Below are 25,501 nucleotides of genomic sequence, written 5' to 3' on the forward strand. Positions count from 1 at the left end.
TTGTTGACTTTCTGGCTGCCCCCTCCAGGTCAGCACAGTGGGGTGTGGTCCGGCATAGGTGGGCTGTGCCCAAGCTTTTTGGTGTGATTGCATCATCATAGCTCCAACACCATTGTGAGATTGCTGGCAGTGTAAATGGAGGTGTGTGGTTATAATGATGCGATGCGGGCTGTCCACTTCTTGAGAAAAGCTGTGGAATCGTGAATGATGTACCAAGTAGCCGGGAGCCTCCCAGCCGTTCCAAGAGAGTAGGCAAATATGCATATACACACGAGAACTAACATCAATCAAATATCTGTATATAAATAGATACCTGACTAAAGATGGTCCGATAGGCTGGGTCCTATAGTACAGTGTGAATCAGAGGAAAGAGGCTGCTTCAGTAGCAACACATTAGGACAGAATCTAGTGTGCTGCAGTCTTCTCACTGATGCTCAACAAGGGAACAGCCAGTCATCTTGAATGTAATGGTAGTGGTATTTGGTGAAACAACCACAGCAGCGTCCATACAAACTGATCAGTGAACCTCTCTCATCATGCAGGGACCCTGTGACGAGCAGATACCGCAGCCCACCAAAACTGCGATCAGATACCCTGTGATCACATGTAATGAACAGTGGCCATTCAACTAATTCTCCTTCTACAAAATCAAGTCACACAGCCCCAAGGTCAATGAATAACTCCATCCAGATCTTACCTACTTAATTCACGTCATGCCCAAACTTTATTTCATGCTTTCTGCATGTCAGGTAGTGACCCAGTGTAATGACTTTTTAATTAACATATTACATGTTTAAATAAAAAGCAACAATTTCTGGATTTTTTGTTTGTTTTGTTTTTTTTAAATAGCCAGTTAAAGGGTTAAGTAGACACAATATACAGCAGGCATCTCACATGGTGACCAGGAATCCTCCACCTCTTTGAAAGGATTCTCCCTGGAATCACCAGGACTATTTGCATTCTTTTTTTGGGCTACATTGTAGCACTTTGTGTACAGATTCAGAGACTCAGTCACACACCGATATACAGGAGTCATAAATCAAATTAATCAGCACAATCTCCTCGTGCATCCTACTCAGCAAAAAAGACGCCCGACGCTAGAAGATTCTCACGTACCCTGGTGTTCCAAGAGGGGCTGTTTGGCGTGACTGCAACAAAGATGAATGAGGACACATCTGTAGGTTCTCGCATACAGTCACTCAGCTTGTCACACATGTGATACAGAAGATAGACAATAAATAGATAGGCAGTCATGGGTTGGGTATGTTTTACCGGCGGCCGGAGTCCCGTCGGCCAGCATCCCGATGCTGGGATCCCGGCTGCAGAATGCTGGCGTGGACAGATGAGCGCAACGAAGCCCCTTGCGTGGACATCCACGAGTGGGAATAATCCCTTTTAGTCGGCATGCCAACTGTGGGGTATGTGAGGCTTCTGGATGTAGGGGGAGGTATTGTGACCGGCGGTCTGCTGACCGCTAGTCACATAACTACATCCTGCAGTCATTAGGTCTACAACAAAGACAGGTCGACAGCGTCAAAAGGTCAACGCACACATTTTGTTGTTGTTAATTTTGTGTTTTTAAAGATTTTTTCTCTTACGTGCTAGAGGATGCTGGGGACTCCGTAAGGACCATGGGGTATAGACGGGCTCCGCAGGAGATAGGGCACCTAAAAAGAACTTTTACTATGGGTGTGCACTGGCTCCTCCCTCTATGCCCCTCCTCCAGACCTCAGTTAGATCTTGTGCCCAGAGGAGAATGGGTGCACTGCAGAGAGCTCTCCAGAGTTTTCTGTGGAAAAAAGAATTTTGTTAGGTTTTTTATTTTCTGGGAGTCCTGTTGGCAACAGGCTCACTGCATCGTGGGACTGAGGAAAGAGAAGCAGAGCTGGCTTGTCAAGTTGGGCACTGCTTCTAAGGCTACTGGACACCATTAGCTCCAGAGGGAGTCGGAACACAGGTCTCACCTGGGGTTCGTCCCGGAGCCGCGCCGCCGTCCTCCTCACAGATGCCGAAGATAGAAGCCGGGTGAGTATGAGAAGGCAGAAGACATCTTAGGCGGCAGAAGACATTAGATCTTCATGAGGTAAGGCGCGCAGCGGTAAGCTGCGCGCCATTGCTCCCAGTCACACACACAGAGCAGCACTGAAGGGTGCAGGGCGCAGGGGGGGGCACCCTGGGCAGCAATATTCCTCACTTTTGGGCAAATTCAGATAGATTAGGCTGCGGAGGCAGTAAATCTAAGATCCCCCGCCATTTTAATAGAAAAGTCACTGGGACCGAAGCCTGCCGTTGGGTGGGCGGGGCTTGATCCTCAGCACTAACCAGCGCCATTTTCTCCACAGAAGCTGCATGCATGAACGCTGACTCCCTGGTCTCTCCCCTGCTGAACTTCACAGGCTGGAAAAAAGATGAGGGGGGCACATTAGCGACGCAGTGAGTGGGAATTGGTATATTATATATAAAAAAGCGCTATCTGGTCATATTTTTTCCAGTGTTTTTAAGCGCTGGTGTGTGCTGGCATACTCTCTCTCTGTCTCTCCTAAGGGCCTGGTTGGGGTTTTGTCCCCTTATAGGTTAATCCCTGTGTGTGTGTGGGGTGTCGGTACGTGTGTGTCGACATGTCTGAGGCGGAAGGCTTCTCCAAGGAGGAGGTGGAGCAAATGAGTGGTGTGTCCCCGTCGGTTGTGCCGACTCCGGATTGGATGGACATGTGGCATATGTTGAATGCAAGTGTGGCATCTTTACATAAAAGGCTTGATGAGGCTGAATTAGGGGGGACATCAGGGGGTCAATCCTCGGATTGGACCGACTCACAGGACCCGTCGGGGTCTCAAAAGCGTCCCTTAACACAAGACACTACTACCGACACGGATTCTGATTCCAGTGTCGACTACAACGAAGTAAAATTGTACCCTAGGGTGATTAAAACCATTCAGTGTATGATTGTGGCAATAAGGGATGTGTTGCATATTGAGAATGAACCCTCGGTCCCCGACACAAGGGTACACATGTTTAAGGGAAAGAAACAGATTATTAATTTTCCCGCATCTCATGAATTAAATGATTTCTTTGGAAAAGCTTGGGAGACTCCGGAAAAGAGACCGCAGATCCCCAAAAGAATTTATATGGCATACCCCTTCCCTAAGCAGGACAGGGAGATTTGGGAATTATCCCCCACTGTGGACAAGGCCCTGACGCGCTTGTCCAAGAAAGTGGCGCTACCGTCTCCTGACACAGCGGCCCTTAAAGACCCTGCAGATCGCAGGCAAGAAACTACCTTAAAGTGTATTTATTCTCATACGGGTGCTGTGCTAAGACCGACAATTGCGTCGGCATGGGTGTGTAGCGCAATTGCAGCTTGAACAAAAGAAATGCTCTGCGCTCCCAATCACTTAGAGTTAATTGACCAATCAATTAAAGGCAGTCTATCATGGAGAATAATTGACTCAATGAGGCTTGACCCTTTTTTTTTAAATATTTTATCAAACAATTAGATACCACATAAACACATAAAACAAACAATACATGAAAAATTGACAATTTAAAAATTCAGAGGTTAATACCTCTAGCATATGTAAGCAGAAACACTGTATCTATAATTGTAAATGTGCTATTAAGACAGTATACAATGTAACTAAAGTGCAAAATTGAATATCTTGAGAGAGAGGCTCTCTATCAGAATGTCAATTGATTCTACCACTGGCGTCCCAGTATAAAATCATATATACTGTCCACAGAAGGCTCCGCAAAAACTAGTATGGGACTATTAAGGCAAAACAAACAATGATAGTTACCCCCGTGCTGGTTCCTGGAGTTTATCACAGGGTCCTGTATGCAAATGCACGAGGTAGATGTAATGATTTTTAGTTGATGCCTCAGTGATAATTGGAAGGCAAACTTGCTGAAGTGCTCTCACCTTCGTTAGAGAAGCCGGCAATTGACCATATGATGATATTGTATTAGGAACTTCCCAACAGGGGATGTGATTGATTCAGCTGGTGATAGCAGTTCCTAATACAATATCATCATATGGTCTCTCTCTCTCAAGATATTCAATTTTGCACTTTAGTTGCATTGTATACTGTCTTAATAGCACATTTACAATTATAGATACAGTGTTTCTGCTTACATATGCTAGAGGTATTAACCTCTGAATTTTTAAATTGTCAATTTTTCATGTATTGTTTGTTTTATGTGTTTATGTGGTATCTAATTGTTTGATAAAATATTTTTTAAAAAAGGGTTAAGCCTCATTGAGTCAATTATTCTCCATGATAGACTGCCTTTAATTGATTGGTCAATTAACTCTAAGTGATTGGGAGCGCAGAGCATTTCTTTTGTTTGTGTTTCATAGTGTTTTTCAGCCTAGCCAGCTGTTTTGCTCAGCAGCCGTAATTTCACTATTTTTGTATCGATCACCAGTTGGTTAATTTATTACTATTATCTATAGCGCCAGATTTATACAGTTTGAGATTTATCTCCAGCAATTGCAGCTTGGACAGATGAGCTGACAGATCAATTTGATAATATGGATAAGGATAGTATATTCTTAACTCTAGCCCATATAAAAGACGCAGTCTTATTTATGAGGGATGCTCAAAGGGACATTGGATTGCTAGCTTCTAGGGCCAATGCCTTGTCTATCTCAGCGAGAAGAGCCTTATGGACTCGCCAATGGACGGGTGATGCGGATTCCAAAAAACATATGGAAGTACTACTATAAGGGTGATGTATTGTTTGGGGATGGGCTGACGGACCTGGTTTCCACAGCTACAGCAGGTAAATCAAATTTTTTACCATATATTCCCCAACAGCAAAAGAAAGTAACAGTCCTTTCGGTCGCACAAGTCCAGAGGAGGTCGGGGATATTCTTTCCTCGCCAGAGGTAAGAGCAGAGGCAAAAGAGCACCTGCTTCGGCAGGTGCCCAGGAACAAAAGTCCTCCCCGGCTGCTCCAAAACCCACAGCATGACGCTGGGGCTCCCCTGACGGAGTCCGCACTGGTGGGGGCACGTCTTCGACTTTTCAGTCAGGCCTGGGTCATGTCAAAGTCAGAAAAATATCTCTATGCACACTACCATATTTGCACCTCACACAGGTCCGTGCTGCGCATGCGTGCGCTCTCCCGTACGTGCGCATACTCACAGTCGCGGGCACCCGCAGGCGCACGGTATGCGTATTTACGGTAGAGTTTATGTGATCGTAGCGTGCGACTCAATCGTTACATATTTTCACTATATAATGTATTTTGTAGATCATGGTCCCTTTGATAGATTCTGAAAGTTTAGTTAACATAGCATGTTCCTGAACAGAGAGATCCCTCTTTGTATTGTACGAAGGGTCTAACAGGGGTCATACAGTGGTGTTTGGTACCCATCGGAAGAGTATTTAAATAGCAATATTCCGGTGTTGGTTTGGAGCGGATTAATCGCTCGTGCGAATAGTTATGGACATAAGAAGTTTATGTCCATTTACTATTATTTGTTCTTATTTAGTCATGCGGCGGGAAACTCACTGTCCCACCCACCTGAACAGTTGGAAGCAGTCACAGCCCACCTGTATGAATCAACCTATGACCTTTTGTTATAATGCGAAGCCGAATTCCTGTGTCCAATGAACAATGAGATTGTAGGGACCATTGAATTGCATTGTGTGTGGGGCATAAATAGGCAGGCCGACCATATCCAGTTCACTCTCTTCAACGGTTCTCATTGCTGATAATCGGGAGCTGGATATCGAGGCGCATGCGATCGTTTCCCCTTGTGCGTAAGTGTTTCTCCGCAACTATATTGATCTTCTTGTTATTGTGGGCCAATTTCTCTCTCTCTCTCTCCCCTCCTCTTTCTCTCTTATTTTCTCTTAAATAGTAATTGTATTATATTTCCTGTGTAGTTATCTGGTTAGGTAGTCTATGTTATATTGTAGTGTATGATTTGTATTTGTATTAATTCTTTTGCAAGTATATCATTCAAAATATATATATTAGGCGTTGGACCCTAAGCACGGTATCTGTGTATTTCTTATAGTGTTTAGTATTCTCAGAGCGTCGGTGACGCTCAAACAGCTTTTAAGTTAATAAGGTTACACTAGGTTGCATCTACACCCAATCTCTACACTAAGGTTTTACAGCATACTGCATTTTATATGGTTTAGATACAAAGGTTTAACATTGTGAGCGTCAGCGCCGCTGGTGATCTCCTCGTGGTCCCGAGCGTCCGCTACGCTATAGCGAATCATTACGTTAGTCAGCAGCCAATAGCGTGCCTGCCAGTGATCTCTTGGCCGTGAGCGAACGTGACGCTTGAGCGTCTCGACTACGGCTAAGCGATTGTTACGCAACGTGCGTACCCTTACGGTACTTCATACGTAGATAGCGTACAGTGTTCTTAGACCTCATAAAGGGTATTATATAAGATAAATATTTAGCTTTATCAATTGCGGGCTCGTCCTGTCCTTCACATATCTGCACTAGGTAATTTCAGCAGACATTATCCAGCAGCAAAGGGCGGGAGATCATATTCCTCGTAGTGCTGTTTGGATAAGCGTCTGCTTCTCTTAGTAAAGGGTGCTGAAGGAATCCGGGAACCGGAGGTAAGAACAACACGCTAGTCTCTTTTAAAACTGTTTATTTTTCTGTCTTGCGTACACACGCACGCACACATATATATCTGCATTTCTTTTTTTCATTTGTGTATTTTCGTATATCACTCTCCTGTTTGCCAGTTTTATAGTTGATAAACGTGCTAAGAGAGATTTGCCGCTATTTAATAGTTTAAGAGTAAAAAGGTAATATAGTTAAAGTATAGACAAACACACAGCTGTGCCTGAGAGACAAGGCGAAGTCAGTGTGGTGCGTGGTAGATGATAAAGGATCATCTACATTGATAAACGTATAAATTGTGTTACGGTGGATCTTTGCTTTGCGTACACGTGTCTCTAACAAAGGACTGAGATTTGTGTACGCAATCCAAGGGCCGACGCACGCAGCGTATATTACGCAACAGAGCGTACGGGTACGCCCACGTAACTCAAATCACAAGTGTTAATTTTTTTTTTCCAACGCGATAAATAGCGCAACGCGGTAAGTAACGCAACAGGCGATAAATCGCGCAAATCTATTTTAACATTCAAATTTTAAATTAATAGATCCTTCTCCTAATTTGTAACACATCTGGTCTAAAGAGAAATTTCTGCGCAGAAATAGAAACAAAAGTGTATATGTGGTGAGTGAGTGTTTGTTTTTACAATTTTTGAGGTTGAACCACAAGAAAAGTCGAGTTCTCGTGAGGTACATGCGTGTAAGTGACGTACATGGTGGCTAGGGAGGCATCCCTGGTTAAAACATACAATTTGAGCATTAGAGTGTAGCAGACCAGGAGGTCATACTGTAACAGACCAGGAGGTCATAGCAGACCAGCAGGTTCAGGTACAGCAGACAAGGAAGTCCGCTATACAGTCCACAGGCACAACACCAAGAAAGGGTTGGTGCAACACCCATATAGGCCATACAAGCTCTGGCTGAAGGAATTCGCAGCCGCAATTTTCGATTCCACTGGTCGCTCCGTACATAAGATTAGTTGCTTATGTGCTGAACGATTGTACCGCACGTAATTGTGTACATTAGTAAACCTGACCGGTACTATTTGTGTACGAAGGTCATAAACGCTATTTGTACATTCTAACGTGATTTGTGTAATTTTTTTTATTTTAAGGGAGGTTCGCTGCTCACTCAGGAACTATCCAACAACCAATAGTTACTGGAAAGAGTAAGTGTTCTTCGGATCACCCTCACAGGTTCCAGTAAATAGAGGTTCAGGTCGCAGGGGCCCTGGGTCGAGTACGCCAGCACCATATCGGTGTGATCAGGTCGTATTGGTCGGCGTGGGCGAGTGAGTGGGGTACTCGGTAAACCGCCACCGTCAGCCTATTTTGAACATTTTGGTTTGCGTAAGGGTTGGTTGAATAAAGCAGCACCTTCGAACTATGGGGGCCACTTGTTCAGGTAGGGGGCGATCAACCTCGGTTCGGGTTGATTCAGTGAACCGACCAGTCGGGTCGGCAAGATACGTAATGTGTGAGAAATACGGAAGTCACACAGAAGCTTTATGTGATGAATGGGAGAGAATGACGGTACATGACGGGGAGAAATTCCCAAGAGTAGGTAGCTTCAGCACAGAAGTGTTAACGAATTTAAGGAGAAGGATATGTCTCATTAAATCAGCCAAGAGACGAATCAAACATTATGATTATTTACAGTTGTGGCAACAGGAGGGTGACATACAGAGAGGATTGGCTCAGGCGGCGGGATCTGGCTCGATCAGAAAACTGATAGCCACGGCCCCACCGCCACCATATATATCGGGAGAAAAATTGGTTGCGGAGAATGACGCATTAAGGTGTAACAAACAAACACTTAGCAACTGTGTAAATGTTAAAGATAATGTTAACCAATTAACCAATGCAAGTATTAACCCGTGCAAGTTGTACCCTGTTTTGAACTTTCCTCAGGAGTGTGATCAAGAGGACGAATCGGCAACAATTTCAGCGCTCTCTCTAGCAGCCACCATAGCAGAGACCACTGTAGGCACAGCTCAACCCCCGAGATTAGTAACGAAAGCCCCTAGCGGAGGGATAGGTGAGGTCGTATCAACGGGTAAGTATGGCACCATACACTATGCTGAAACTATTTCACCACAGCCTGTAGAATCTACACAGGATGAGGTTGTTAGAGTTAATCCTGTTAAGGTAATAGTAGTTCCAAATGGGAAAACAGACACTTCAGGAGTCACTCCTGTTAGGAACATTGCCATGTACAGCCCATTTTCCCGAATGGAATTAAGGACCATAGTGTCGGAATTCCCTGACCCTAGAAAAGACTTAGTTGCCAGCCAAAAATACATCAGAGACCTAGGTAACACTGTAGAGCCCAACAATAAAGACTGGCAGATATTGCTGAGAGCATGTTTACCCTCCAATGTCGACGCAGCTCAATTTTTAGCTGACTGTGGATTAGATCAGGATGTACCTCTTACAGATGTGTACAACAAAGACAATGTAAAAAGAATAAGCTTACAGTTAAAAGAGTATTTCCCAGCCGTAGTTAAATGGAACAAAATATTCTCCATTAAACAGAAGGAGTCAGAAACAGCTGCAGAGTATTTTCACAGAGCATTATCAGAAATGGCAAAATACACAGGCATAGAGGACATTAAAACAAACATAAACCATCGAGAAGTAGCAGTATCGGTACTGATGGATGGTTTAAAAGAGTCATTGAAGACTAGGGTACAGACCACACAACCATGTTGGCGAGGTCTGTCTGTGGCTACTTTGAGAGAGGCTGCTATTGATCACGATAGGAACATCACCAGACACAGGGAACAACAAGGTGATAAGTTAATGGCAGTAAGTATACAGGCCCTGACCACAAGGCAGCCTTTGTTTATATCACCAAACCCTGTGGGTAAGTCAAATGTGGTTACTTGTTATTCTTGTCATAAACAGGGACACATGGCACGAGATTGTAGAATGAAGAATTCACGAAACTCACACCAACCCCCTAGACAACGACACGACACACGACATTGGGAGCAAGGTCCGCAGAAACGGAGTTATGAGCCACATACAGGGGAAACAAAAAGATACCCCCCGAACAGAGACTGGCAAGCCTCTGGTAGCTCCCAATTAACTCCATCACAAGTAGTTGCTGCCAGCGGGATTCAGGGAGGTCACCATACCCAATAGGGGTGTGGCCATACCTGTAATCTGCAGCCAGTAAAATTGATTGCAAGTCTTGAAAGTGAGCCAGAAATTGCAATCAATGTAGCTGGTAAATCATTAAACTTTCTTGTAGACACAGGGGCGGCCAAATCAGTGATAAATTCGACAGTGGGCATGAGAACCACTGGTAAGACAATTCCAGCCATAGGGGTAACGGGAGTAGTCCAGCACTACCCTGTTAGCAAACCAGCCGAGATTACAGTAGGGCCTTTACATACCAAGCATTCCTTTTTGCTGGCTGCATCGGCACCGACTAATCTCCTGGGAAGAGACTTACTGTGTAAAATGGGGTGCGTCATTTATTGTACTCCTGAAGGTGTATTCTTGGACATACCTGAGAATCACGCTCAGGAAGTGCGAGACATGTTAGACTCCCCGTCAAAATTAATGTCACATACCATTATGACAAATAGGACTCCCTCCCAAGTAGAAGAAATGACATCTCAGATACCAGAGTCACTTTAGACTAAAGATGGACAGGACACTGGATTAATGGCAAACGTAGCTCCGGTAGTTGTACAAGTAAAAGATGGTAGGATAGCTCCAAAAATCCCACAGTACCCTCTGAAGCCAGAGGTGGAGTTAGGAGTGTATCCCGTAATAGAGCGCTTGCTACAACAGGGCATTCTGGTAAGAACGTCCAGCACTGCCAATAGTCCCATGTTCCCTGTTAAAAAAAAGTGGGGGGAGGGGTTACCGGCTAGTGCAGGATCTAAGGGGGATTAACAAAATAGTTGAGAGTCAGTTCCCCGTAGTGCCAAATCCAGCTGTCATCTTAATGCAAATCCCTCCCACTGCGAAATTTTTCACTGTTATTGACCTCTTCTCCGCTTTCTTTTCGGTACCTCTGCACCCTGACAGTCAATATTTGTTTGCATTTACATACAGAGGAGTCCAATACACATGGACTCGATTACCACAAGGATTCATAGATAGCCCAAGTATATTTTCTCAGGCTTTGCATGATTGTTTACAGTCTTTCCAACCAGTGAGTGGATCAGTATTAATACAGTACGTGGATGATCTACTACTGTGTTCTGATTCATTGGAAGCATCGCTGAAGGATACGAAACAGCTCCTGTTTCATCTTTCAGACACAGGACACAAGGTTTCCAAAGACAAGTTGCAATTATGCCAAACTAAGGTAAAATATTTGGGACACTGTTTAACACAAGGACTGAGACACCTGACCGCTGATAGAATTCAAGCAATTAGAGACATGACTCTGCCACAAACCCAGCAACAGATCAGAACATTTTTAGGAATGTGTGGGTATTGCCGTAACTGGATCCCAGGGTTTTCCATCCTAGCGTTACCCTTGCAGGAGATGGTCTCCTCAAACAAACCTGATCGGATTTCGCATACAGACGAGTCTGAGACAGCATTTGAGAGACTTAAACAGTGCCTAACGCAGGCACCAGCATTAGGTATGCCTGACTATGGGAAACCCTTTGAACTATACGGAACAGAAAGTGCTGGTTGCGCGGCAGGCGTACTAACCCAAAAGCACGGTGATGCCAGCAGGCCGGTAGCATATTACAGCGCTCAGCTAGATACGGTAGCGCGATCCCTCCCCACATGCTTGCGAAGCGTTGCTGCAATAGCATTGCTAGTAACGAAAAGCGAAGACGTCGTGCTAGGTCACAACCTCACAATTCATACACCACATGCAGTGTCAGCCTTGTTGAATTCTGCCCAAACCAGACACGTCTCATCAGCGCGGTTTACAAGATGGGAATTGGCACTAATGGCCCCCGTAAACATCACCATAAGGAGATGCAGTGCATTAAATCCTGCAACATATCTCCCAGGTGTGCCTGGACAGGCACAAAGGGTGGAGGATGAGAGTGGTGGGGAAGGAGGATTTAATACAAAGGAAGACACTCATGATTGTATGGAATATTTGACCCAAAATTTTACCGCAAGGCCTGACATCAGTGACAATCCACTGGAAGATGTAGAACTTACGTTCTACACGGACGGTAGTTGTCATAGACAGTCAGACTCGGGAGACTTGTGTACTGGATACGCAGTCGTAGATGACCAAGGCACCATAGAAGCGGAACCGCTAGGCCCACCTCACTCAGCCCAGGTTGCTGAACTGGTCGCCCTAACCAGAGCATGTGAATTGGCTAAGGGCAAATCAGCCAATATCTACACCGACTCTAGATACGCATTCGGGGTAGTCCATGATTTCGGAGCCCTATGGCGCCTCAGAAATTTCATGACGGCAGCTGGTACACCGGTAGCGCATGCAGCTCACATAAAAAGGCTTCTAACAGCGATACAGGAACCCGACAGAGTGGCTGTTATCAAATGTAAAGCACACACATATAGCCAAGACCCAGTATCACTTGGTAACAGCCGAGCAGACGAAGCTGCTAAATTAGCAGCTGCTACCCCCAGACAGACAGACACCACACAACTGATGGTATTTAATACCATCAACACACAGAAGTTGTGTGAGATGCAAAATTTGTGTTCCACACAGGAAAAGGCAGTCTGGAAGGCAAAGGGATATGGTCAGGAGTCCTCAGGACTCTGGATGGATGGACACGGTAAACCAGTGGCCCCCAAAGCATACCTTCCATGCTTAGCTGAGACAGCTCACGGGCTGACTCACCTGGGCAAGGAAGGGATGTGCAAGTTGGTAAGAGCATATTGGTGTGCCCCAGGATTTTCTTCTCATGCGAGTAAAAGGGCAATGTCATGCCTTACCTGTCTGAGAAAGAACATCGGAAAGGCAATACCTACAGAACCATCTCATATCCCACCTGCCGGCGGCCCTTTCCAGGTAATACAGATTGACTTTATTCAATTACCCCCTTGTCGAAATTTGAAATATGTACTTGTTTGTATAGATGTTTTCTCAAATTGGGTCGAAGCATTTCCAGCGGCCACAAATACCGCTATGTTTACTGCTAAGAAAATTGTGCAGGAATTTGTATGTAGATATGGTATCCCTAGAATTATCGAAAATGATAGGGGTACCCATTTTACAGGTGATGTCTTTCAAGGAATGTGTAAATTGATGGGAATTGATAGCAAACTGCACACTCCATACCGTCCACAGGCGAGTGCGAAAGTGGAAAGAGTGAACAGCACTATTAAAAATAAACTGAGTAAAGTGATGGCAGAGACAGGATTGACATGGCCAGAAGCTTTACCCATTGTACTGTACAGTATCAGAACCACTCCCAGGTCCCCTCTTAATCTGTCTCCCTTTGAAATCTTGTTTGGTCGACAACCGCATGTTATGATTAACCCTCAGGATGATTTGAAGTGTAACAATGAAGTGACTGTAAAATACTTGATTAACATGAGTAAACAGTTGAGGTATCAAAATGATAATCTGAAGTTAGTGATTCCTGATTTACCAGATAGTAATTGTCATGACATTGAACCTGGGGATTATGTAATGATACGGAATTTTCTACGCTCAGGTTGCCTTATTGACAGATGGGAAGGACCATACCAGGTCTTATTGACTAGCACTACAGCATTGAAGGTTGCTGAGAGAGAGACTTGGGTTCATTCGTCCCACTGTAAAAAGGTCGCTGATCCATAGAGGTCCCGTGATAAGGAACAGACGGTAGAGGTTGTATCACTGGAGTGTCTGTTCCAGGAGGATTGAGGCGGCACCTGAGCATTAAAAAAAAAAATCGCAAGACCAAAAGCAGTTGTCGATCCCCTGTTCCCTTTTATTGTTTTTCTCCAACTCCCCATCCCCTCTCCCTCAAATTATTTTTTTTCCCCCTTCTCATTCTTCTCCGTTTCCTCCTACAAGATGGACTTGCCCCAAGAGACTGTGATCCGGATTTTCCTGTTGACCATGATGTTGACCAGAGCAGTCTGTATCGGCGAGAGTACCATGGAGGTCGAGAGAGGTTCTGGAATGGGTTCTGATGACAGAGATGGAGGCGTAGCTTTCCAAGAACAACCTAATCAACAAGCAAAGGCGAGTATCAGAAAACGATCCGATAGCATTGACCATAGAAGGAATTGTGAAGGATTGTTAGCTGAAGAAAACTGTATCTGTCGGCTCTGTAACAATGTCATTGAGGATGGGTGCATAAAGAAATGCCAATCCAGTTTTAATATCCATATGGACCGGCATCCATTGAGTGACTATCACTCCTTAGTGGGTAGTGTGTTAAATAAAACAGATTGTTGGGTATGCTCTCAAGTACCTCAAGGTCATAGCAAATCAGGGCTAGTACCATTTCCTTTAACGTTAGGGGAGGTACTTGAGTTAAGTGGTGGGAGACCGGTGGACAGGAGGTTTAATATCTCCAGCCCTCCTAGTTTGAAGCTCCACCAATACCATGTGGATAGGTCCCTATTATGTTTTAACATCTCCAATCCCCGAAAGCCGGGAAATTGGGAAGTGTCATGGAGTAATCAAACCATGACCTTTTCACATAGAGCAGATAGAATGCCTACAGATACAGAGCTTATACGCCACATAGCCAGTAGAGGAAAATCTTTCCGGTATAGGTATACCATAGGAAATAGGATTACGAGAGTTGGAGAGGTATCACCAGGATACTGTGCACATATCGTACAACCTGATACGTGTACTAAGCAGATGGAAGAATTAGGGTCAGGAGATTTCACATGGAAGGTGTGTAATATGGTTATGTCCTACTCCGTCCCATATGTTCTCCCCGATGATGCATATTTCATATGCGGGAGAAAGGCGTATAAGTGGCTTGCCCCAAACTCTGAAGGATTGTGTTATATTGGAAAAGTACTGCCTGAAGTAATGACTGTATCACATGACAAAATGAAAGACATACACCGTGTTGCCCAAACTCCTTATACTCACACCCATTACGAGCACGTAGTTAAACGACACCTGATAGAAAGAACAGAGCATCCGGCCTCTGACATGATCCATGAATCCACCGGGATTCAGTTTCTAATCGCGTTAGACATCACCGCACCGCTAGAGGAGTGTTGAATTATAAATACATATCTGCGCTCGCCAATTTGTTAGATAATATCACTGAAATGTATGATGACACGTTTAGGTATACTGGAAGAGAACTTCAGGCTTATAAAACAGAACTGGTACAGCATAGAATGGTTCTTAATTACCTCACAGCAGTGACAGGCGGATATTGTGTCACACTGGCAACACAATACGGCGTGAAATGTTGCACATATATTACGAATAGCACCGAGGACCCGGTCGAGGTCATAGACCAAAAGATGGACGATATTCTCCAACTGAAGTGGGAATTTCGCAGGAGACACAATCTCACTCTTGCTGCTGTAGGTAATGAGCTGACTGGTTGGGTGTCATGGTTGAACCCGCGAAATTGGTTCTCTGGTTTAGGAGACTGGGCTCAAGGAGTCATAATGGATGTTGGGAAGTTTCTCCTATGTATCTTAGGTGTTATCATAACGATTGGTTTGATATTTAGATGCGGTCAGGCTTTAATGAGGTGCAATCGTCGTACTAGGGTAATGAGTTTAAGGAGCAGGGAAACTGTAATTCCAATGGACTTGATTTATGACCCAAATGTAGAAACAATGGCCCTCATTCCGAGTTGATCGGTCGCAAGGCGAATTTAGCAGAGTTACACACGCTAAGCCGCCGCCTACTGGGAGTGAATCTTAGCTTCTTAAAATTGCGACCGATGTATTCGCAATATTGCGATTACTAACTACTTAGCAGTTTCAGAGTAGCTCCAGACTTACTCTGCCTGTGCGATCAGTTCAGTGCTTGTCGTTCCTGGTTGACGTCACAAACACACCCAGCGTTCGCCCAGGCACTCCCACCGTTTCCCCGGCCACTCCTGCGTTTTTTCCGGAAACGGTAGCGTTTTCAGCCACACGCCCCTGAAACGCCGTGTTTCCGCCCAGTAACACCCATTTCCTGTCAATCACATTACGATCGCCGGAGCGAAGAAAAAGCCGTGAGTAAAAATACTATCTTCATAGTAAAGTTACTTGGCGCAGTCGCAGTGCGAACATTGCGCATGCGTACTAAGCGGATTTTCACTGCGATGCGATGAAAAATACCGAGCGAACAACTCGGAATGAGGGCCAATGATGTGATGAAAATGCGATTTCTACAGTCCGTTTCTTTCACCTGTTTTTCCGTTTCCTCCAAGGTAAAAAGACCCACTTGGACGAGGAATTTGATGAGCCGATATACAGACAACAGAGGGATTAAAGAAGAAGTTTTGACAACCTGATACACAGATTTTTGATGAACTATGCCATGGATCCCCAGTTTCCCTAGAAATTTTTAAATTACGCTAGCCCAACACTTTTGTAAATCTATGGACATTGACAGCTTTTGCTCGCACCTTATGGGCAAAAGCACAAAGAAGACTGCATTCAACAGACACCAAACAAGACCTCAATCGACAAATGTACATTTACCTGACATAGAATACCACCGCATTTACCGTAATTATGTCTTTTCTTCATTTCTACAACCCTCAGGTAATGACACACATAGTCGATAGGGAATACAGGCACAGATATCAGCAATCACATATCTCCCCCATTCATGTATCATCAACTAAAATGTGCTCCCCCATTTTGTTACAACCAAAGCCGAAAAGAGCTCGGTAAAGTTTGACAGCCCATCCACAGACCCGTACCACGGGATAAGAAGGAATTCAAATGTATACTTCGCAATACCTCGAAGCTTGATTTAAAACACGTACGGCACGATGATACATGACCCCCAAGCACGGATTCATACACACATGCTTCTGCTATCTCACTAGGTCATACCCTTTTCCTACCTTCTCCTCTCCTCCCCTACCCAACCATGTAAATTAATTAACCCCTGTCATATATTTTTCTCTTTTTGAAATGTTTTAAAAGGTGGCAGTTATTGTTGACTGCCAAAGGGTGGACTGTCAAAGTCAGAAAATATCTCTATGCACACTACCATATTTGCACCTCACACAGGTCCGTGCTGCGCATGCGTGCGCTCTCCCGTACGTGCGCATACTCACAGTCGCGGGCACCCGCAGGCGCACGGTATGCGTATTTACGGTAGAGTTTATGTGATCGTAGCGTGCGACTCAATCGTTACATATTTTCACTATATAATGTATTTTGTAGATCATGGTCCCTTTGATAGATTCTGAAAGTTTAGTTAACATAGCATGTTCCTGAACAGAGAGATCCCTCTTTGTATTGTACGAAGGGTCTAACAGGGGTCATACAGTGGTGTTTGGTACCCATCGGAAGAGTATTTAAATAGCAATATTCCGGTGTTGGTTTGGAGCGGATTAATCGCTCGTGCGAATAGTTATGGACATAAGAAGTTTATGTCCATTTACTATTATTTGTTCTTATTTAGTCATGCGGCGGGAAACTCAGTGTCCCACCCACCTGAACAGTTGGAAGCAGTCACAGCCCACCTGTATGAATCAACCTATGACCTTTTGTTATAATGTGAAGCCGAATTCCTGTGTCCAATGAACAATGAGATTGTAGGGACCATTGAATTGCATTGTGTGTGGGGCATAAATAGGCAGGCCGACCATATCCAGTTCACTCTCTTCAACGGTTCTCATTGCTGATAATCGTGAGCTGGATATCGAGGCGCATGCGATCGTTTCCCCTTGTGCGTAAGTGTTTCTCCGCAACTATATTGATCTTCTTGTTATTGTGGGCCAATTTCTCTCTCTCTCTCTCCCCTCCTCTTTCTCTCTTATTTTCTCTTAAATAGTAATTGTATTATATTTCCTGTGTAGTTATCTGGTTAGGTAGTCTATGTTATATTGTAGTGTATGATTTGTATTTGTATTAATTCTTTTGCAAGTATATCATTCAAAATATATATATTAGGCGTTGGACCCTAAGCACGGTATCTGTGTATTTCTTATAGTGTTTAGTATTCTCAGAGCGTCGGTGACGCTCAAACAGCTTTTAAGTTAATAAGGTTACACTAGGTTGCATCTACACCCAATCTCTACACTAAGGTTTTACAGCATACTGCATTGTATATGGTTTAGATACAAAGGTTTAACATTGTGAGCGTCAGCGCCGCTGGTGATCTCCTCGTGGTCCCGAGCGTCCGCTACGCTATAGCGAATCATTACGTTAGTCAGCAGCCAATAGCGTGCCTGCCAGTGATCTCTTGGCCGTGAGCGAACGTGACGCTTGAGCGTCTCGACTACGGCTAAGCGATTGTTACGCAACGTGCGTACCCTTACGGTACTTCATACGTAGATAGCGTACAGTGTTCTTAGACCTCATAAAGGGTATTATATAAGATAAATATTTAGCTTTATCAGTCAGTTCAGACCTGAATCCCTGGGTGTTGGAAATAGTTTCCCAGGGTTACAAATTGGAATTCGAGAAGGTGCCCCCGCGCCGATTTTTCAAATCGGCCCTACCAGCTTCCACATCGGAAAGGGATATAGTGTTAGCTGCAATTCAAACGCTGTGTATAAAGCAAGTGATAATCAAGGTTCCCCTGCACCAGCAGGGAAGAGGTTACTACTCAACCCTATTTGTGGTCCCGAAGCCGGACGGTTCGGTCAGACCTATTTTGAATCTGAAATCCCTAAACCTGTACATAAAAAGATTCAAATTCAAAATGGAATCACTCAGAGCGATAATAGCCAACATGGAGGAGGGGGAGTTGATGGTATCTCTGGACATAAAGGATGCGTACCTTCATGTCCCCATATATGCCCCCCATCAGGAATACCTGAGATTCGCTGTACAGGATTGTCATTACCAATTTCAGACGTTGCCGTTGGGACTTTCCACGGCCCCGAAGATTTTCACCAAGATAATGGCGGAAATTATGGTGGTCCTGCGCAAGCATGGAGTCACAATTATCCCATACTTGGACGATCTCCTGATAAAAGCGAGATCAAGGGAGAAATTGCTGAGCAGTGTGGCGCTCTCTCTGAGAGTGCTCCAGCAACACGGTTGGATTCTAAATCTACCGAAGTCACAGTTGATTCCGACAACTCGACTACCGTTCCTAGGTATCATACTGGATACGGAACAAATTAAGGTCTTCCTCCCAATAGAGAAAGCCCTGGACATCCAGAACATGGTCAGAGACCTGCTAAAACCGAAAAGGGTGTCAGTTCACCAATGCACTCGAGTTCTGGGAAAAATGGTGGCGGCCTACGAGGCCATTCCCTTAGGAAGGTTCCATGCAAGGACTTTTCAATGGGACCTTCTGGACAAGTGGTCCGGGTCCCATCTGCACTTACATCGGAAAATAACTCTGTCCCCAGGGGCCAGAGTGTCTCTCCTGTGGTGGTTGCAAAGTACTCACCTGCTGGAGGGTCGCAGGTTCGGAATTCAGGATTGGATCCTGGTTACCACGGACGCGAGCCTCCGAGGATGGGGAGCGGTGACACAGGGAAAAAAATTTCAGGGTCTTTGGTCAGACCAGGAGTCCTGTCTACACATCAATGTGTTGGAACTCAGGGCCATTTACAACGGCCTTCGACAAGCGGAGAGTCTTCTTCGAAACCTACCGGTTCTGATTCAATCAGACAATGTCACAGCAGTGGCTCATGTGAACCGCCAAGGCGGGACAAGAAGCAGAGTCGCAATGGCGGAAGCCACAAGGATTCTTCGCTGGGCGGAAAATCATGTAAGTGCTCTGTCGGCTGTCTTCATTCCGGGAGTGGACAACTGGGAAGCAGACTTCCTCATCAGACACGATCTCTATCCAGGAGAGTGGGGTCTTCATCAAGAAGTCTTTGCAGACATAACACGTCTTTGGGGAACTCCTCAAATAGACATGATGGCGTCACGCCTCAACAAAAAGCTTCTGAGGTATTGTGCCAGGTCTCGGGACCCTCAGGCAGTGGCAGTAGATGCTCTGATAATACCGTGGCTGTTCAAATCGATCTACGTGTTTCCTCCTCTTCCTCTCATCACAAAAGTATTGAGGATCATAAGGCAAAGAAACGTACAGACAATACTCGTTGTCCCAGACTGGCCTCGAAGGGCCTGGTACTCAGATCTACAAGAGATGCTCACAGGAGATCCCTGGCCTCTTCCTCTGAGGGAAGACCTGTTGCAACAGGGGCCCTGTGTATTTCAAGACTTACCGCGGTTATGTTTGACGGCATGGCGGTTGAATGCCGAATCCTAGCGAAAAAGGGGATTCCGGAAGAGGTCATCCCTACTTTAATAAAGGCTAGGAAGGAGGTGACGGTTAAGCATTATCACCGTATCTGGCGAAAGTATGTGTCTTGGTGTGAGACCAAGAATGCACCTACGGAAGATTTTCATCTGGGTCGTTTTCTCCACTTCCTACAGACAGGAGTGGATATGGGCCTGAAATTAGGCTCTGTTAAGGTACAGATTTCGGCCCTCTCGATTTTCTTTCAGAAGGAATTGGCTTCTCTTCCAGAAGTCCAGACGTTTGTAAAGGGAGTGCTGCATATCCAGCCCCCTTTTGTGCCTCCTGAACACCTGAACGTGGTGTTGCAGTTCCTAAAATCACACTGGTTTGAACCGCTTAACAAGGTTGAGTTGAAATTTCTTACCTGGAAGGTGGTCATGCTGTTGGCCTTGGCATCAGCAAGGCGAGTGTCTGAATTGGCGGCTTTGTCACACAAGAGCCCCTACTTGATTTTTCATGTGGATTGAGCTGAATTGAGGACACGTCCGCAATTTTTGCCTAAAGTGGTTTCTTCATTCCATATGAATCAACCTATTGTGGTGCCTGTGGCTACAAGTGACCTGGAGGATTCCAGATCCCTGGATGTAGTCAGGGCCTTAAAGATTTATGTAGCCAGAACGGCTAAAATTAGGAAAACAGAGGCTCTGTTTGTCCTGTATGCTGCTAATATGATTGGCGCACCTGCTTCGAAGCAGACTATTGCTCGCTGGATCTGTAATACGATTCAGCAGGCTCATTCTACGGCTGGATTGCCGGTACCAAATTCGGTTAAAGCCCATTCCACTAGGAAGGTGGGCTCTTCTTGGGCGGCTGCCCGAGGCGTCTCGGCATTACAGCTTTGCCGAGCGGCGACTTGGTCGGGGTCAAACACTTTTGCTAAATTCTACAAGTTTGATACCCTGGCTGATGAGGACCTAGCGTTTGCTCAGTCGGTGCTGCAGAGTCATACGCACTCTCCCGCCCGATTGGATGCTTTGGTATAAACCCCATGGTCCTTACGGAGTCCCCAGCATCCTCTAGGACGTAATAGAAAAAAAGATTTTAAACCTACCGGTAAATCTATTTCTCCTAGTCCGTAGAGGATGCTGGGCGCCCGTCTCAGTGCGGAAACTCTGCAAGACTTGTATATAGTTGTTGCTTACATAAGGGTTATGTTACAGTTGGAATAGGTCTTGGACCGTTACTGTTGTTTGTTCATACTGTTAACTGGTTATGTATGTTCCAGGTTACATGGTATGATTGGTGTGGGCTGGTATGAATCTTGCCCTTGGATTGCTAAATCCTGCCTTGTATTGTCCATCTCCTCTGGGCACAGTTCTCTAACTGAGGTCTGGAGGAGGGGTATAGAGGGAGGAGCCAGTGCACACCCATAGTAAAAGTTCTTTTTAGGTGCCCTATCTCCTGCGGAGCCCGTCTATACCCCATGGTCCTTACGGAGTCCCCAGCATCCTCTACGGACTAGGAGAAATAGATTTACCGGTAGGTTTAAAATCTTATTTTACCCAAATTTGTTGAAATGCTTATGCTCGTTTCGGGCTCGGTGGCTCACTCCGCTTCGCTCACCACGAGGTTACTAAAATAAATAATAGTTTGTGACATGTATAGTAAATGCAGCAAAAGTTGTAAAAATATGAAAAAAAAACTTTAAAAAAAAAGTGTCAACCATATACAGTATGTATCAACCTTTTGACCCTGTCTACCTTTAGACTGCTGACCCCATGGTGTCAACATTTTAACCTTCTATCAACTACCTCCCACACATACATTAAATGCAGTATACAGTGCCACACTAAGACATACAGGGACAGATTTATCTTGGAGAGCGATATAGTGGAGAGAGAGAGAAAATACCAACCAGTCAGCTCCTAAGTGTTTTTCTAGCACAGCCTGTACAATAACGGTTAGAAACTGATTGGTTGGTACTTTAGCTTTCCCCACTATATCTCTCTTTGATAAATCTCCCCCACAGAAAGTCAGTATAATGTACACCATCCTTTTTGCGTCACAAGCAGAGTTGTTAACATAATTAGCTGTGCACCTACTCTATCCAATGGTTCCAAACTACACGGCAGGCTGGCAGCTAAAAAAATAGTGGCTGGGTCATTGTCTTGGGGGACAGATGTCCTCCTGCTAGCTTACCCCCCAAAACCTTAATTGTCGCATCAGAGGTATAATTGGGCATGCCAAATACAGAAATCAATGTTATGTGTATACCAAATAAGTATAAATGCCAATAAATAAGGTACATACAGTACGTCAAGCTAGAATTGGTAATATATGTGTGCAACCTCAGACATTACTTTCAGTAACCCTGACCTACAGTACACAAATGTGCTGGTTTCCATTGATGCTTTGTTTTCTTTTAATACAACTTCATCAGGAAGATCGTTAGAAAGACATGATTATTCTTTTGAAATGACACATAGCAGCTCTGAGCGTTGCCCTTCATGGTTGAAGAATGTCTTCGCTGCGTTTTCCCATGATGCTAAACAGCTGGTATCAGGATCTGTGGAAGACTGCATGTGAGATAGAATAGGTTACAATATTAAGGTGCTTGTGCTTGGGAAGATAAGCCCCTAGGTCTTTTATAGCAAAGAAACTAATTGAAAAATATATTAATGATTACAGCATTGTCTTGTGCTCACTAGAGAGAAAATATTGCTGTATGAATACATAATATATTTTATACCGACACACCCTGTCGACAATTGTCTGTTTCTAAGTTTTGAATGAAAAAGTAAATTTTTTCAAATACAGGTTGAGTATCCCATATCCAAATATTCCGAAATACGGAATATTCCGAAATACGGACTTTTTTGAGTGAGAGTGAGATAGTGAAACCTTTGTTTTTTGATGGTTCAATGTACACAAACTTTGTTTAATACACAAAGTTATTAAAAATATTGTATTAAATGACCTTCAGGCTGTGTGTATAAGGTGTAAATGAAACATAAATGAATTGTGTGACTGTAGACCACACTTTGTTTAACGCACAAAGTTATAAAAAATATTGGCTAAAATTGCCTTCAGGCTGTGTGTATAAGGTGTATATGTAACATAAATGCATTCTGTGCTTAGACTTAGGTCCCATCACCATCATATCTCATTATGGTATGCAATTATTCCAAAATACGGAAAAATCCGATATCCAAAATACCTCTGGTCCCAAGCATTTTGGATAAGGGATACTCAACCTGTATAGTCAAGCTGTGCAAATCTATAAATGAAAATGGATCATTATTTTATCGAGTTGACACTGGTGTCCCCATAAATTGACCCAAGTTTCGGTGATATTATGCTGTTATTCTGAAGTGAATCATTATCACCTTTCCTCAGTGCACATATTAATTTTTCTCTGTTCACAGTTTCTCTGTGTCTATTAGAATATGTATCCCTATCAATATTTATAAATAACGAACTAAGTAGTAACAATCTATATCAAAAGATTAATTTTAGATTGTAATTTCATGCTTGGAAACATTTTTTGCACAGTGTGTAATTAATTTGAAACTTAGTATTATAAATAGTGTTACGTGCAATGAATGTTAGTGTTCCCGCTAGGCAGTTTTGCATGCCATCTATTCACAGTCCATGGAGAATTTGGGGACGGCCCAGCACCTCAGAGTGATGAACAGGGGTGTGTGTCACAAGGCCATGACCCTCCGTGAGTGGTCAAGTCTCTTTTCGTACAGGTGTGGATCATAGGGTCGACAGTCATTATGTCGACCACTATTGGTCGACAGTGACTAGGTCAACACGGTCATTAGGTCGACGTGGAAATAGTTTTTTATATATTTTTTGTGCCATTTTCTTCATAAAAGTGGCCGGTAACCCCAGTTAGTGCACCGTATCCCCTCACATGGCTCACTTCGCTCGTCATACTTCGGGCTAGGTGCCTCACACTGCTACCGCTGCGCTCGGCGCAGGTTACTATTCCCAATCGTAGTCCACGTGGATCGTAAAGTATGAAAAAGGTTCTGATGACAGCCATTGACATAGTTATCCTTCATAACACAAAATTTATTTTGCTTACCCTAAAAATACCTGACGTCCTAAACACTTAAAAAAATGCCCTGGAAAAACCTCACTCCTTTACTTTATCTGTGGTATGCAACCATATTTGTCATGTAATGCTGTGATGTTACTGGTATCCTGATGAACTTACCTGTATATTTTCATAAAGTTTGGGCTCCCAGACCACATAATGGTGTTCTATGAGTACTAGAATTGAGTTTCAATGAATAGGCTGAGATGTGATTTACCAATGGCCTGTTAGGTGGCCATTTGCACACAACATAAAGCACTGTGAAAGAAGCCTTGGGGTAAGAGTGGGTAGATGTTGGATTGAGTCTTGAAGCAGAAATTCTTAAAGAGTACCTGAACTACATATATTGATGACAACTGTAAGCATTACTAAAAGCTCCACCCCCTACGAACAGAATCAGAATCCGCTTTATTGGCCTTGCGTATACTAGGAATTTGTCTTCGGTTTGCTATACGACAGCCAAGTAGATAACAGGTTTCTTGCGGTTTCAATATTCTGTCTGCATCTTCCTGAGCATCACTTCTGAAGCCAAAAATTGCATAGCACTGGCATGGATATGTACATAGCCAGATTAGGGGAGCAGGGGCACAGGGGATACTTTACTTTGGGCCCCCCTCTGTCTGCCCCCCCCCTCCCTCCAGCTGGGGCACGCTAACAGCACTAGCTCTCCCTCTTGTGCAGCAGCAGAGTCAGGCTGCCAGAGTGCAAGCAGGGCATTATTAAGTGTAGGCAGAGACACAGGAGTATTATGTGTCATGAGCTACAGTACCATTGGAGCTTCCCAACCAGCGGAGAGATAGGAGGGAGGAGAGATCTGTAAGTGACACAGGCATCCCAGCTTCTCCTCCTCACCGCCTGGGTGTCTGTAATCTAATGAGAGCCTTCAGTTCTAGAGAGAGAGACACATAGAGGGTCCTCATGAGTCTTGTCCCAGTGTGTAAGTAGTACAGAAGCTACTGCTATTCTTGCATGTGACAAGATAAATTATAGATTTTATTTTTCTATGTGTATTTTAAGATTGCTTAAGTTATCTTTGTTTTACTACAAGAAAACTGTAGTTGTCTCTCACTTAGGTGGTGCTATGAACAGTACTAGGCATTATTAAACTATTAGTTTAAATTTAATTTACACCATTGGTTTAAATATAATATAGACAAAATGCTCTCTACCTAGACTTCTCTCTTCATTTATGATTGCAATCAAATGTGTTGTATTACTTTTCTTATCAATTAAATAGTTCAACACATGTGGCACCAATCATATGTTAAGAGGGAAGTCCAGGTAAAGAGCATTTCTCGATTAGGATTATCTGTGCATAGATTGTGTCTATGAATGCATGAAAACCTATATTTTGAAGTGAATCTTAAATGCCGTTCTCTAGCCAGATCATATGCCAGGTGTGGTATGTTATGTTGCTGATCAGAATGTCAACAATTGGCATTGTGACTGTCCAAATCCACATTGTCAGCTTAATGACCAAGTCAACATTGTGTGTGTCGACATGTCACATATGACATAACATCCCTGTTGACATTC

At 44.2% G+C, this 25,501-nt stretch overlaps 1 protein-coding gene across 5 annotated transcripts in view; it reads left to right on the plus strand.

Moving 5' to 3' along the window:
- PLCL2 (phospholipase C like 2) overlaps positions 1-25,501 on the plus strand; it is a 472,193-nt gene that overhangs the window by 333,672 nt on the left and 113,020 nt on the right. Inside the window, exon 5 of one of the 5 annotated variants that reach the window (XM_063922176.1) lies at positions 543-764. The exons of the other annotated variants lie outside the window; for them this stretch is intronic. Within the exon in view, the coding sequence (XP_063778246.1) occupies positions 543-632 (90 nt within the window). The 3' untranslated portion in view covers positions 633-764. Of the gene's footprint in view, positions 1-542; positions 765-25,501 lie in introns of those variants that run through there. 5 annotated transcript variants of the gene reach the window in all.

This window comes from Pseudophryne corroboree, chromosome 5 (genome assembly GCF_028390025.1).
Source record: "Pseudophryne corroboree isolate aPseCor3 chromosome 5, aPseCor3.hap2, whole genome shotgun sequence".
In the NCBI taxonomy this organism is placed as follows: domain Eukaryota; kingdom Metazoa; phylum Chordata; class Amphibia; order Anura; family Myobatrachidae; genus Pseudophryne; species Pseudophryne corroboree.